The sequence below is a fragment of the Gigantopelta aegis genome, chromosome 12 (assembly GCF_016097555.1).
Source record: "Gigantopelta aegis isolate Gae_Host chromosome 12, Gae_host_genome, whole genome shotgun sequence".
NCBI classification, from domain to species: domain Eukaryota; kingdom Metazoa; phylum Mollusca; class Gastropoda; order Neomphalida; family Peltospiridae; genus Gigantopelta; species Gigantopelta aegis.
The window spans coordinates 5382328-5397147 of NC_054710.1; the positions used below are offsets into that span (position 1 = coordinate 5382328).

Sequence of the window (14820 nt, forward strand, 5' to 3'; positions counted from 1 at the left end):
TCAATAAGTCAATGAGTAATCGTTAGAACATCTTTTTAGTTATTCTATTTTTTCTTTCTTTGTCTATTTATTTACTTACATATTATTATTATTATTTTAGGGGGTTGGGAGGTCACCCTTATTAACTCGCCGCATGATTGTAAGCCCATGTGTCGTAAATATGTCTGACTCTCTCTCTCTCTCTCTCTCTCGTCTCTCCTCTCTCTCTCGTCTCTCTCTCTCTCTCTCGTCTCCCTCTGCACAACCGTTACGACCGCCCTACACCTTCGTGCCCCTGACGTCACCGATAAACCGCGTAACGACTGGCGGAGTGTTCTCGTTTCGTCACCCCAACACGAGCGGATCTGTGGGGCCGTTCAGTGATGACCTCCTTCTGAAGGACGAGCTGGCGCCGGGTCGGGTGACCGATCTCAAAGTCATGAAGACGCGTCACGACGACAACACTGTGGTCCTGTCGTGGACGGCGCCCGGCGACGACTTCGACCACAACACTGGTCAGTAATGTTTTTACATTACAGTTGTTGTTGGTGAAGGTGGTGGTGGTTTTTTGTAAGTTTTTTTTTTCTTTTTTGTTGTTGTTGTTGTTGTTGATGAAGGGGGATTGGGGGAGGGGTTATTTCTTTCTTTTCTTCTTTTTTCGCCACCTTTTCTTTATCCCACTTCACCATTTGACTTCCATCTCATTTCCTCCCGATCTGGCAGCTACTCCTATATTTCAACTTATTTTGCTGTCCACCTCCACCTCCACATCCCAGTCCTTGTCTATCCTACCGCATCAGCTTTGATTATTCTCGAGTCGTCTCCAGTCATGATTTAATTGTTGTTAACCAGTACCAATGTGTCACGTGAGCACGCACTTTGCTCTACGTCACCACAAAACATAGAGGCGTCGGGTTTCTTCGTGTAGCCTTTGTACTGGTTAACAACATGTAAGTTTAATGTCATGACTGGACTCGAGAATAATCAAACTAAAGATCTGTGACATCAGATTTAGGAAACAAATATTGCATTTTAAACACACTAGCTGGCTACCATTTGGTCGTCGACGATTGCCGAAGTATTACACAGAGTCCTCTCTAGCCCTCCCCTACAACATATCAATATGGGTAGGGCTGGCGGGTACTCGAGCTACCCACAGGCATGAAAGTACACACTATGGTATTTGATTTTTCAAACAAGTGTCTACATAATCACATGTCAGTAGTTACACACCAAATAGTCGTAGTATAAAAGCTGCTGAGATGTCTTCTTTTTTTTTCAAATTTTTTTTTTCCCCCTTCTTCTTTTTTTCAGCGTCCAGATACGAAATAACGATGGCGTCAACCGCTGCTAACCTGTTGGGAAAACTCACCACCTCGCGCTACATAACCCAGGATGACGTCACACACGGCAACCTAGAGTCGCCGCTCCCAGCGGGATCCATAGAAATGTTTACTTTGAAAATGAAGCGGGGGCCGAATTTCAACGCTAGTTTCGTATTCACCATCCGGGCTATCGATGACGCAGGACACAAAGGAGACTTCTCTAATTTCGCCACTGCAGGGTTTGGCTTCATTCCGGACTACGTCGACCCAGAATTCTCAGAAAATGTTCCAACTTCCGGTAACAATGGAAGTCACAGTGTCGGGCAGACAAAAAGTCATTATTGCGGAAGTGGTGGGGTCGTTTACAGGACTGCTCGTGATTGTGATAGTTATCTCCCTTGTTTTACACGTGTGTTCTCGCAAACCAACGGTCATGCAAAGTGACAAGAAACACCTTAGTTTCACGGTGTAATCACTGTTTAATTAATGTAGCAGAGACATTGGAATGAACAATCTATATAATGCAATACGGTTTGTCCAACATAGATGCATGCTTATCACGTATGTACACACACGCAAACACACGTACATACGCACACAAACAACACGCTCACTCCCAAGTTACGAAACCAAAGACAATAAAAATTAAGAGATAAAATGGAAATATATATATATATATATTTGTATCATATATTTTCCTAACCGGGAACATGTCTAGTTCAGTAATGATACAAACATCAACTCTCGTCTTTAGATGCATAACTGTGCTAGTAAAAATACGTGTCAATACAATATACCGTACTTCTTAAACGGTAGACACAACCTAACCCTAACCTATAATCAGGTTGATAATAGAAACATAAATTAAATATCTAAAATGGTATCTCTGCTACACCCACACCCACTCTCTCTCTCTCTCTCTCTCTCTCTCTCTCTCTCTCTCTCTCTCTCTCTCTCTCTCTCTCTCTCTCTCTCTCTCTCTCTCTCTCTCTCACAAAAATACACACACACACACTCACATTTCCCTGCAAATAATTAGATATGAGGGGCAATGCTTATTCGTGTACGGCCTGGATATCAGCTTATATCAGTAAACGTTAACATTGTCAGCAATGGGAATTGATTTGGTTACGGTCTACGTGGCGTAGAGTAGACTATGGCTGAAGGGTGTATACCACCAAATGAATTCCCATAGATGACAATAGTAACATATGTGGCTAAAACTCCAACATGCAGGGTATCGATCGACATATACTACCACCCCTCGCACTTTAGGTATCTCACCACTATTGATTATACATTGGTGACAATACAAACATAAAGCCAAGTATTGACTAAATTATTAACAGTAGGTGTTATGTACTACCTGACATGAAGAGAACAGCCTCCGTGACAGGATTTAAGAAAATAAAATTGATACTTCGCGACCTGCAACTTCAATTATCCAGGGCCCGGTAACACAAAGCACTCGTAACACTTACGTCAGACGTACCCCACACATCATGTATGGTGTACGTCTGACGTAAGTGTTACGACTGCTTTGTGTTACCGGGCCCAGACTCCTTAGGACATGGAGTAATGGAGGGGAGGCAACTCTCGTTAAAAATATGTAACACAGGCACTGTAAACAATGGTCTTGCCTGTAGCAGATATGCATCGGTCAGTTTGATATGCCAAAATCAAGAGGCAATGTTACCCTTCCAATATTCCATAATCATACTGTCAAGTCTGTTCAGACACCAACATAATAAAATAAAGAAAAGAGGTACTCTTTTTCATAGAACTAAATTCGCTACATGTCACTCATTGGCTGAAATAGCGGTGTGATCCCTTGAAGTGAATCAACCATAACGGGTAGCGTCTATGACTACTAGTTGCAAACAAACAAATGTCATGCTATTTTTAGCAGGACCCCGAGCATGTTTGAAGCAGAATGGTAGATCGTACAGACACTAGTTCCAATTTACATGATGGCCAGATGAAACAACATTTTATCACCAATGGCATCCAACCAGTTAACCACAGCTGGACAAAGGCCGTGGTATGTGCTTTCCTGTCTGTGGGAAAGTGAATATAAAAGATCTCTTGCTGCATTAGAGAAAATGTAGCGGGTGTCCTCTGACCACGTGTTAGAATTACCAAAAGTTTGACATCCAATAGCCAATGATTAATTAATCAATGTGCTCTAGTGGTATCGTTTTCTTTTTAAAAAAGGGGCGGGATTTAGCTGTCAGTTGAGTGTTCGCTTAAGGTGCTTGCGTCGCATGATCGAACCACCTTGGTGGATCCATTCAGCTGTTTGGGTTTTTTTCTCGTTCCAACCAGTGCACCACAACTGGACAAAGGCCATGATATGTGCTTTCCTGTCTGTGGGAAAGTGCATATAAAATCCCTTGCTGCATTTGAGAAAATGTAGCGGGTTTCCTCCGATACATGGTTCATACAGGCAAGGACCCATACAATTCAAGCACTTTTCAAGGACCTACCTTATGTTTTCAAGGACCATAAATACAAACCTTAACCAGCCTTTTCGTGCGATTTGAGTGCGCTCTCGCCCATGGCGCCAATGTTAATATCCTTGCGACAACACGTCCTTCTCTCTCTGATCCACGCATATTTTCGACACCACGTTTTGTTAAAAACACACTTTCCACTAGGCATGTTTAAATTTGCTTGCAAAACTTCAAAATCTAAGGCCCGATTTCTCGTTGACCGCTCAAAGCAGCTAGGTTTAAACCTTCGGTCAAGATCAACTAAGCCTAGTTCATAATAAACCATGATTCATTTCAGATCCTATTTCTCGTGCGAAATCATTATCTCGCTTAACTAAACCAGGCTGTTCCATGAAGCGGACATTTCACGTACCCCTTCATATGTTCATGTTTTGTTTATTTTTGCCAGTAATGACAGCCCGTAGTAACAATTATACCTTATATGAACGAGAAATATTACTCTTCAAAAGAAGAAACGCAAAACCACATTGTCGTAACATTTGGAGAATTGATATAATTATTGAATGGTGAGTCCGATAATTACCAAATGTTGCAGGATTGTTCACAATTCACTCTAGTCCATTGTGAGTAAGTGATAGGACACACCACCAAGGTCAAGGTCATCTGGAGTCAATACCGGGTGTGGCCTCCGCGTGTGTTGACAACTGCCTGGCACCGCCTGCCCATTGAAGCAACCAGAGTACGGATGACGTCCCGGGGGATGGTGGCCCACTCGGCCTGCAAGGCTGTTGCCAGCTCGGGCAGGGTCTGGGGCTGTGGTTGTCGCTGTCGGAGGCGTCGGTCCAACTCGTCCCATAGATGCTCAATTGGGTTCAAATCCGGTGATGTCGATGGCCAAGGAAGGACATTAATGTTGTTGTTCTGTAGGAAAGCCGTTGTGAGACGTGCTGTGCGAGGCCTGGCGTTGTCATGTTGGAACACTGCGTTGGCGTTGGCCATAACTGGAACGATGTGTGGCCGGAGGATCTGGTCAATGTAGCCCTGTGCATTCAGGTTGCCCTGCACGTGGACCAGGTCAGTTCTGCCAGTGTGTGAGATGGCTGCCCACACCATGACACTACCCCCGCCGAATCTGTCCACTTCCTGCACGCAGTTTGCCGCATAACGTTCACCACGACGCCTATACACGCGACATCTTCCATCATGACGTCGGAGCAGAAATCGGGACTCGTCACTGAACCACACCTGTCTCCATCGCAGTTGAGGCCATTGTCGATGAATCTGGCACCACTGCAGTCGGAGTCGACGGTGTTGTGGTGTTAAGATGACACCTCGAACTGGACGTCTGGCACGAATTCCTACCTCACGTAGGCGGTTCCGTACGGTCTGGTCGGATATCCTGCGCAAACCTGGTATTGCTGCGCCTGTGGAGGTGGCAGTAGTCAATCGTTCCCGAAGGTGGCGTACCCGGATGTAGCGGTCCTGCCCGGGGGTAGTGACCCGTGGTCGACCGGATCTAGGGAGGTCACGTGTTGATCCATGTTGCTGGTAACGGTCCCACAGTCTGGAGATGGTGCTTGGGGACACATGGAATGCCCTGGCAACGGCCGTTCTGGATTCGCCTGCGTCTAGTCGGCCGATGGCATTGTTTCTCTGCGGTTCACTGAGACGTGGCATGCCCTGGATTGTCCTGGATTGTCAACTGTCGGCCAGATACAGAGGCCAGGCAAGCGAACACCCTGCACTTTTATAACTTTTCTTTTTTTGAAGAGTATATTTATTTCTATTATAGGGATGTTGTCGAGGATAAAAAAAAAACCCAAGAAACAGCAGAAGTAACAGGGAAATAGAACGTGCGTGGACGACAATAACCACTAAATTCAATGCAATTCAAGGCACCCGAAATCGTACAACTAAACAATTAAAAGGATGTTGGAAAAAAGTCGCCAAGTCTTGCGTCAAAACAGCAAAGATGTATAATATTGTTCTAAGGACTTTGCTAGAAAACAGAACTGATTCATATTCTGCAGTTATAGTTGGATACTCTAGAAAACATACCGACTTTCAGACTTGCAGACAGTCTGTATATTCAATATTGTAGATATATAAAAAAAAAATGTTTTGTTTAACAACACCACTAGAACACACTGATTAATTAATCATCGGCTGTTGGATGTCAAACGTTTGGTAATTCTAACACGTTTTCAGACGAAAGTCGGTACAGTTTCCATTAGTAGCAAGATATGTTTATATGCACTTTCCCACAAACAGGACAGCACATACCATGGCCTTTGTTTATACCAGTCGTGGGACAGAAAAACCCTAACATTTTAGTAACTCATTAAAGCATATTCAAGTAATAAAAAACACTTTATAACAAGATGTTAAAACATTTATGACCAATTTTCTAATTACGAATTGTTATAAACCTACATGTGACCTTGGGAGGGGTAAAAAATGATGCTAAACGCATGTGTTATAGATCTTTGGAAAGGTATTCTAAAGCATAACATGACAGGAATGGTTTCGTATTGAATTTCAAAAATAATATTTTATCCCCCCCCCAACACACACAGACTGATGTTGAAAAATGTTTGTTTCGTAACATCTATCTAGTCTCCAGATAACGTATTCCCTGTGTCATGCTGCAATGACTAAAATGGTGCGACAGATAGAACGGTTTGCATTTGCTATACTCATGGAAGTTAAATCCGCACATACTATTTGAAATGATCCTGTTGCAAGAAACCTCAACGTGACCAATAGTTGTTGCATAAGTGTAATGTTATGGCCCCTCTTTATACGTTGTAATTGATTACGAAAGATAATTTCCAAGTTATGCACACCTTCTTTGGTAAAACGGAACCGCTGCAGAAATTCTTCGTCACTGTATACATCAAATGGGTTAAACTGTAATCTAAAAACACGCGGCATGTTGAATATACGCCTATTTTCTAGCATTATTTCCATATCGTCAACGTCCGAGTCCGCCAAATGTCCATGGATCAAGGCCTTAAACGCCCGATTTGGAGGTTTAACTTGAACCTGTTTCAAGAAGATTTTGATCCAAGATTCAAATTTGATTTGGAACGAGAAATGAGAATTTTTGTTGAGCCGAGTTTGAACCGAGTTTAAACCGCGAATCAGGTTTAAACCGGCGACGAGAAATCGGCCCTAAGTGATTCCGTGTCGTCTCGCCCGGCTATTGTTTGCAGTTCTCAAAACGAGGCTATTACGCTCGTCATTAATCCGTAAATCTCGGCTGAGGCAATCGGAACATAGCATTTGTCCCGGAATGGGCAGAGTACATTCGAGTCGCGGAACGTCGCGAGTGCTGGAATGAAAGTGCGAACACGGAAGTAAAAATGCTAAATTGCTTTCGAGATTGTTCCGTAATTTCTGGTTAAAATGACGCGCTAGTCGCACTGACATGAAATTCAAGCACTTTTCAAGGACTTTTTCCTTGCACTTTTCAAGGACTTTTTCCTTGCACTTTAAGCACTTTTCATTTCAAACTCCTAAAGTCAAGCACTTTTCAAGACCGTGCGAACCCTGTGATAACCACGTGCTAGAATTACCAGAGGTTTTACATCCAATAGCCAATGATTAATTAATCAATGTGCTCTAGTTGTGGCGTTATGAAAAAAAAACCCACCTAACAAAACAAACAACAAAAACCAGCCAATGGCAGGACTGGTAGCCCCGACTGTGTGGTGAAAACGTTGGGTGCACCTTGAACTTTGACCCACTCCCGATACTATTTGGTGTAATGCTACCAAGGGGCCACTCTTTGCTGACATGCACTGGTACATGGGGAGGGGGATGCGGGGGGCTGGTGGACATCCAAAAAGAAAAAAGTTAAAGTTTGTTTTGTCTGACGACACCACTAGAGCACAATTTCTCCACTGTATGAACCAATATATAGTATTTCAAGTAGTTTGTTTTATTTAACGACGCCACTAGAGCACATTTATTTTTAATCTTATCATCGGTCAAACATATGGTCATTCTGACAGTTGTTTTAGAGGAAACTCGCTGTCACCACATAGGCTACTCCTTTACGATAGGCAGCAAGGGATCTTTTATTTGCGCTTCCGACAGACAGGATAGAATAAACCATGGCCTTTGTTGAACCAGTAGTTTAAGTCCCCAGTATTTTTTACACACCTGACATCTGAAGCTCGTGTGTTTTAATGGTACCCTTGGACAAGAAAACAGATTCCACATGTGAATAGTTCGATTCGTGTTTTCGTTTTGCTTGTTTTATTGGACGGTCGCTTTGTCAGGTATGTTTTCACAGCAGTATTATTAAATAATATTTCTTTATACAAGATTTCTTTTCAAAAGTCTGTGGTCAAGTAAATTTTCAGCAAAACGTCTACCGGAATAAATACATCATGGCGTTACGTGTTTTTTGACAGGATAAGTGAAAGAAATTTTTAAAAGTTAATTACGAAAGATGTATATAATAAATATACCATTTCATGTTAGGGTTTTTCGAATACAATTTTTGTCAACTCGTTATGTGTGAAAACCATATTTTCACTCATTGTTTCGCAATATGGTTTTCACACATTACGCGTCGACATAATAATCGTATTCGAAAAACCAAATCCCATGAAATAGGTCCTGTGCATTCTAATAGGCAATAAATAAACTCAAAATTGTAGACAAAGGTCAGGGTGTTTGTGTGTTTTATAGCAGCTTCACATATGCGATAGAACAGCAACTACGAAGTGGTTGGTGTGTTTTATAGCAGCTTCACATATGCGATAGAACAGCAACTACGAAGTGGTTGGTGTGTTTTATAGCAGCTTCACATATGCGATAGAACAGCAACTACGAAGTGGTTGGTGTGTTTTATAGCAGCTTCACATATGCGATCGAAAAGCAACTACGAAGTGGTTGGTGTGTTTTATAGCAACGTCACATATGCGATAGAACAGCAACTACGAAGTGGTTGGTGTGTTTTATAGCAACGTCACATATGCGATAGAACAGCAACTACGAAGTGGTTGGTGTGTTTTATAGCAACGTCACATATGCGATAGAACAGCAACTACGAAGTGGCTGGTGTGTTTTATAGCAGCTTCACATATGCGATAGAACAGCAACTACGAAGTGGCTGGTGCGTTTTATAGCAGCTTCACATATGCGATAGAACAGCTTCACATTAGCGATAGAACAGCTTCACATATGCGATAGAACAGCAACTACGAATTGGCTGGTGCGTTTTATAGCAACTTCACATATGCGATAGAACAGCTTCACATTAGCGATAGAACAGCTTCACATATGCGATAGAACAGCAACTACGGATTGGCTGTTGCGTTTTATAGCAGCTTCACATATGCGATAGAACAGCAACTACGAATTGGCTGGTGCGTTTTATAGCAGCTTCACATATGCGATAGAACAGCTTCACATTAGCGATAGAACAGCTTCACATATGCGATAGAACAGCAACTACGAATTGGCTGGTGCGTTTTATAGCAACTTCACATATGCGACAGAATAGCAACTACGAATTGGCTGGTGTGTTTTCATTGGAGTTCAGTATATTCTACGGATGAAATGTTATGGGGGCGGGAGGCGGGGGGGGGGGGGGGGGGTGAGACGTTGACACTGTACACAAGTCAAAATAATTAGCATGTATTTGTAATCATTAAAGAAGCTGCATTAACAAAAAACATATAGTTAGGAATGTTCCTTTAAAAATACGACCGTCATTTCAAATAGACTTTTAATTTAATAAAGGAGAAACCTTCTCTAAGTGCCACCAACATTATCATGATCCAACTAACCCAAACATGGTTCAACTAACCCACACATGGTCCCACTCATGTTCCAACTAACCCACACATGGTCCAACTAACCCAACTAACCCACACATGGTCCCACTCATATTCCAACTAACACACACATGGTCCAAGTAATCCACACATGGTCCAACTAACCCACGCATGGTTCAACCAATCCACACATGATTCAACTAACCCACATATGGTCCCACTCATGTTCCAACTAACCCACACATGGTCCAACTAATCCACACATGGTCTAACCAACCCACACATCCTTCAACCAACCCACACATGCTTCAACTAACCAACACATGGTTCATGGTCCAACTAACCCACACATGATCCAACTAACCCACACATGGTTCAACTAACCCACACATGGTTCATGGTCCAACTAATCAACACATGGTCCAACTAACCCACACATGGTTCAACTAACCCACACATGGTCAAACTAACTCACACATGGTTCAACTAACTAACACATGGTTCAACTAATCGACACATGGTCCAACTAACTTACACATGGTCCAGTTCAACTAACCCACACATGGTTCAACTAACCCACACATGGTCCCACTCATGTTCCAACTAACCCACACATGGTCCAACTAATCCACACATGGTTCAGCTAACCCACACATGGTCCAACTAAACCCACACATGGTCCAACTAATCCACACATGGTTCATGGTCCAACTAACCCACACATGGTCCAACTAACCCACACATGGTTCAGCTAACCCACACGTGGTTCAACTAACCCACACATGGACCAACTAATCCACACATGGTTCAACTAACCCACACATGGTTCAACTAACACCACATGGTTCAACTAACCCACACATGGTTCATGGTCCAACTAACCCACACATGGTTCATGGTCCAACTAATCCACACATGGTCCACATAACCCACACATGGTTCATGGTCCAACTAAGCCACACATGGTTCAACTAACCCACACATGGTTCATGGTCAAACTAATCCACACATGGTCCAAATAACCCACACATGGTTCAACTAACTCACACATGGTTCAACTAACTCACACATGGTTCAACTAATCGACACATGGTCCAACTAACTTACACATGGTCCAGTTCAACTAACCCACACATGGTTCAACTAACCCACACATGGTCCCACTCATGTTCCAACTAACCCACACATGGTCCAACTAATCCACACATGGTTCAGCTAACCCACACATGGTCCAACTAACCCACACATGGTCCAACTAAACCCACACATGGTCCAACTAACCCACACATGGATCATAGTCCAACTAACCCACACATGGTCCAACTAACCCACACATGGTTCAGCTAATCCACACATGGTTCAGCTAACCCACACATGGTCCAACTAACCCACACATGGTCCAACTAAACCCACACATGGTCCAACTAACCCACACATGGTTCATGGTCCAACTAACCCACACATGGTTCAACTAACCCACACATGGTTCATGGTCCAACTAATCAACACATGGTCCAACTAACCCACACATGGTTCAACTAACCCACACATGGTCCAACTAACTCACACATGGTTCAACTAACTAACACATGGTTCAACTAATCGACACATGGTCCCACTAACTTACACATGGTCCAGTTCAACTAACCCACACATGGTTCAACTAACCCACACATGGTCCCACTCATGTTCCAACTAACCCACACATGGTCCAACTAATCCACACATGGTTCAGCTAACCCACACATGGTCCAACTAAACCCACACATGGTCCAACTAACCCACACATGGTTCATGGTCCAACTAACCCACACATGGTCCAACTAACCCACACATGGTTCAGCTAACCCACACGTGGTTCAACTAACCCACACATGGACCAACTAATCCACACATGGTTCAACTAACCCACACATGGTTCAACTAACACCACATGGTTCAACTAACCCACACATGGTTCATGGTCCAACTAACCCACACATGGTTCATGGTCCAACTAATCCACACATGGTCCAAATAACCCACACATGGTTCATGGTCCAACTAAGCCACACATGGTTCAACTAACCCACACATGGTTCATGGTCCAACTAATCCACACATGGTCCAAATAACCCACACATGGTTCAACTAACTCACACATGGTTCAACTAACTCACACATGGTTCAACTAATCGACACATGGTCCAACTAACTTACACATGGTCCAGTTCAACTAACCCACACATGGTTCAACTAACCCACACATGGTCCCACTCATGTTCCAACTAACCCACACATGGTCCAACTAATCCACACATGGTTCAGCTAACCCACACATGGTCCAACTAACCCACACATGGTCCACCTAAGCCCACACATGGTCCAACTAACCCACACATGGATCATAGTCCAACTAACCCACACATGGTCCAACTAACCCACACATGGTTCAGCTAATCCACACATGGTTCAGCTAACCCACACATGGTCCAACTAACCCACACATGGTCCAACTAAACCCACACATGGTCCAACTAACCCACACATGGTTCATGGTCCAACTAACCCACACATGGTTCAACTAACCCACACATGGTTCATGGTCCAACTAATCAACACATGGTCCAACTAACCCACACATGGTTCAACTAACCCACACATGGTCCAACTAACTCACACATGGTTCAACTAACTAACACATGGTTCAACTAATCGACACATGGTCCAACTAACTTACACATGGTCCAGTTCAACTAACTCACACATGGTTCAACTAACCCACACATGGTCCCACTCATGTTCCAACTAACCCACACATGGTCCAACTAATCCACACATGGTTCAGCTAACCCACACATGGTCCAACTAAATGGTTCCCACACATGGTCCAACTAACCCACACATGGTTCATGGTCCAACTAACCCACACATGGTCCAACTAACCCACACATGGTTCAGCTAACCCACACGTGGTTCAACTAACCCACACATGGACCAACTAATCCACACATGGTTCAACTAACCCACACATGGTTCAACTAACCCACACATGGTTCAACTAACCCACACATGGTTCATGGTCCAACTAACCCACACATGGTTCATGGTCCAACTAATCCACACATAGTCCAAATAACCCACACATGGTTCATGGTCCAACTAAGCCACACATGGTTCAACTAACCCACACATGGTTCATGGTCCAACTAATCCACACATGGTCCAAATAACCCACACATGGTTCAACTAACTCACACATGGTTCAACTAACTCACACATGGTTCAACTAATCGACACATGGTCCAACTAACTTACACATGGTCCAGTTCAACTAACCCACACATGGTTCAACTAACCCAACCCACATGGTCCCACTCATGTTCCAACTAACCCACACATGGTCCAACTAATCCACACATGGTTCAGCTAACCCACACATGGTCCAACTAACCCACACATGGTCCACCTAAGCCCACACATGGTCCAACTAACCCACACATGGATCATAGTCCAACTAACCCAAACATGGTCCAACTAACCCACACATGGTTCAGCTAATCCACACATGGTTCAGCTAACCCACACATGGTCCAACTAACCCACACATGGTCCAACTAAACCCACACATGGTCCAACTAACCCACACATGGTTCATGGTCCAACTAACCCACACATGGTCCAACTAACCCACACATGGTTCAGCTAACCCACACGTGGTTCAACTAACCCACACATGGACCAACTAATCCACACATGGTTCAACTAACCCACACACGGTCCAACTAACCCACACATGGTTCAACTAACCCACACATGGTCCAACTAACACCACATGGTTCAACTAACCCACACATGGTTCATGGTCCAACTAACCCACACACGGTTCATGGTCCAACTAATCCACACATGGCCCAAATAATCCACACATGGTTCATGGTCCAACTAACCCACACATGGTTCAACTAACCCACACATGGTTCATGGTCCAACTAATCCACACATGGTCCAACTAAACCACACATGGTTCAACTAACTCACACATGGTTCAACTAACTAACACATGGTTCAACTAATCGACACATGGTCCAACTAACTTACACATGGTCCAGTTCAACTAACCCACACATGGTTCAACTAACCCACACATGGTCCCACTCATGTTCCAACTAACCCACACATGGTCCAACTAATCCACACATGGTTCAGCTAACCCACACATGGTCCAACTAACCCACACATGGTCCAACTAAACCCACACATGGTCCAACTAACCCACACATGGTTCATGGTCCAACTAACCCACACATGGTTCATGGTCCAACTAATCCACACATGGTCCAAATAACCCACAAATGGTTCATGGTCCAACTAACCCACACATGGTTCATGGTCCAACTAATCCACACATGGTCCAACTAACCCACACATGGTTCAACTAACTCACACATGGTTCAACTAACACATGGTTCAACTAATCCACACATGGTCCAGTTCAACTAACCCACACATGGTTCAACTAACCCACACATGGTTCATGGTTCAACTAACCCACACATGGTCCCACTAATGTTCCAGCTAACCCACACATGGTCCAACTAACCCACACATGGTTCAACTAACCCACATATGGTTCAACAAACCCACACATGGTTCAACTAACCCACACATGGTCCCACTAATGTTCCAGCTAACCCACACATGGTCCAACTAACCCACACATGGTTGAACTAATCCACACATGGTCCCACTCATGTTCCAACTAACCCACACATGGTCCAACTAATCCACACATGGTAAAGCTAACCCACACATGGTCCAACTAACCCACACATGGTCCAACTAAACCCACACATGGTCCAACTAACCCACACATGGTTCATAGTCCAACTAACCCACACATGGTCCAACTAAACCCACACATGGTCCAACTAACCCACACATGGTTCATGGTCCAACTAACCCACACATGGTCCAACTAACCCACACATGGTTCAGCTAACCCACACGTGGTTCAACTAACCCACACATGGACCAACTAATCCACACATGGTTCAACTAACCCACACATGGTTCATGGTCCAACTAACCCACACATGGTTCAACTAACCCACACATGGTTCATGGTCCAACTAATCCACACATGGTCCAACTAACCCACACATGGTTCAACTAATCCACACATGGTCCAACTTACCCACATATGGTCCAACTAACCCACACATGGTTCATGGTCCAACTAACCCATACATGATTCAACTAACACACACATGGTTCATGGTCCAACTAACC

General features: G+C 43.8%; 1 protein-coding gene across 1 annotated transcript; it reads left to right on the forward strand.

The window, feature by feature from the left end:
• The first annotated feature begins 205 nt into the window (after positions 1 to 205).
• LOC121386423 (calcium-activated chloride channel regulator 1-like) lies at positions 206 to 3364 on the forward strand. Its single transcript, XM_041517310.1, has 2 exons — positions 206 to 494; positions 1294 to 3364. Exons 1-2 carry the CDS (start codon positions 419 to 421, stop codon positions 1746 to 1748), a joined length of 531 nt encoding a protein of 176 aa, XP_041373244.1. The 5' UTR covers positions 206 to 418; the 3' UTR covers positions 1749 to 3364.
• Positions 3365 to 14820: the final 11456 nt, after the last annotated feature.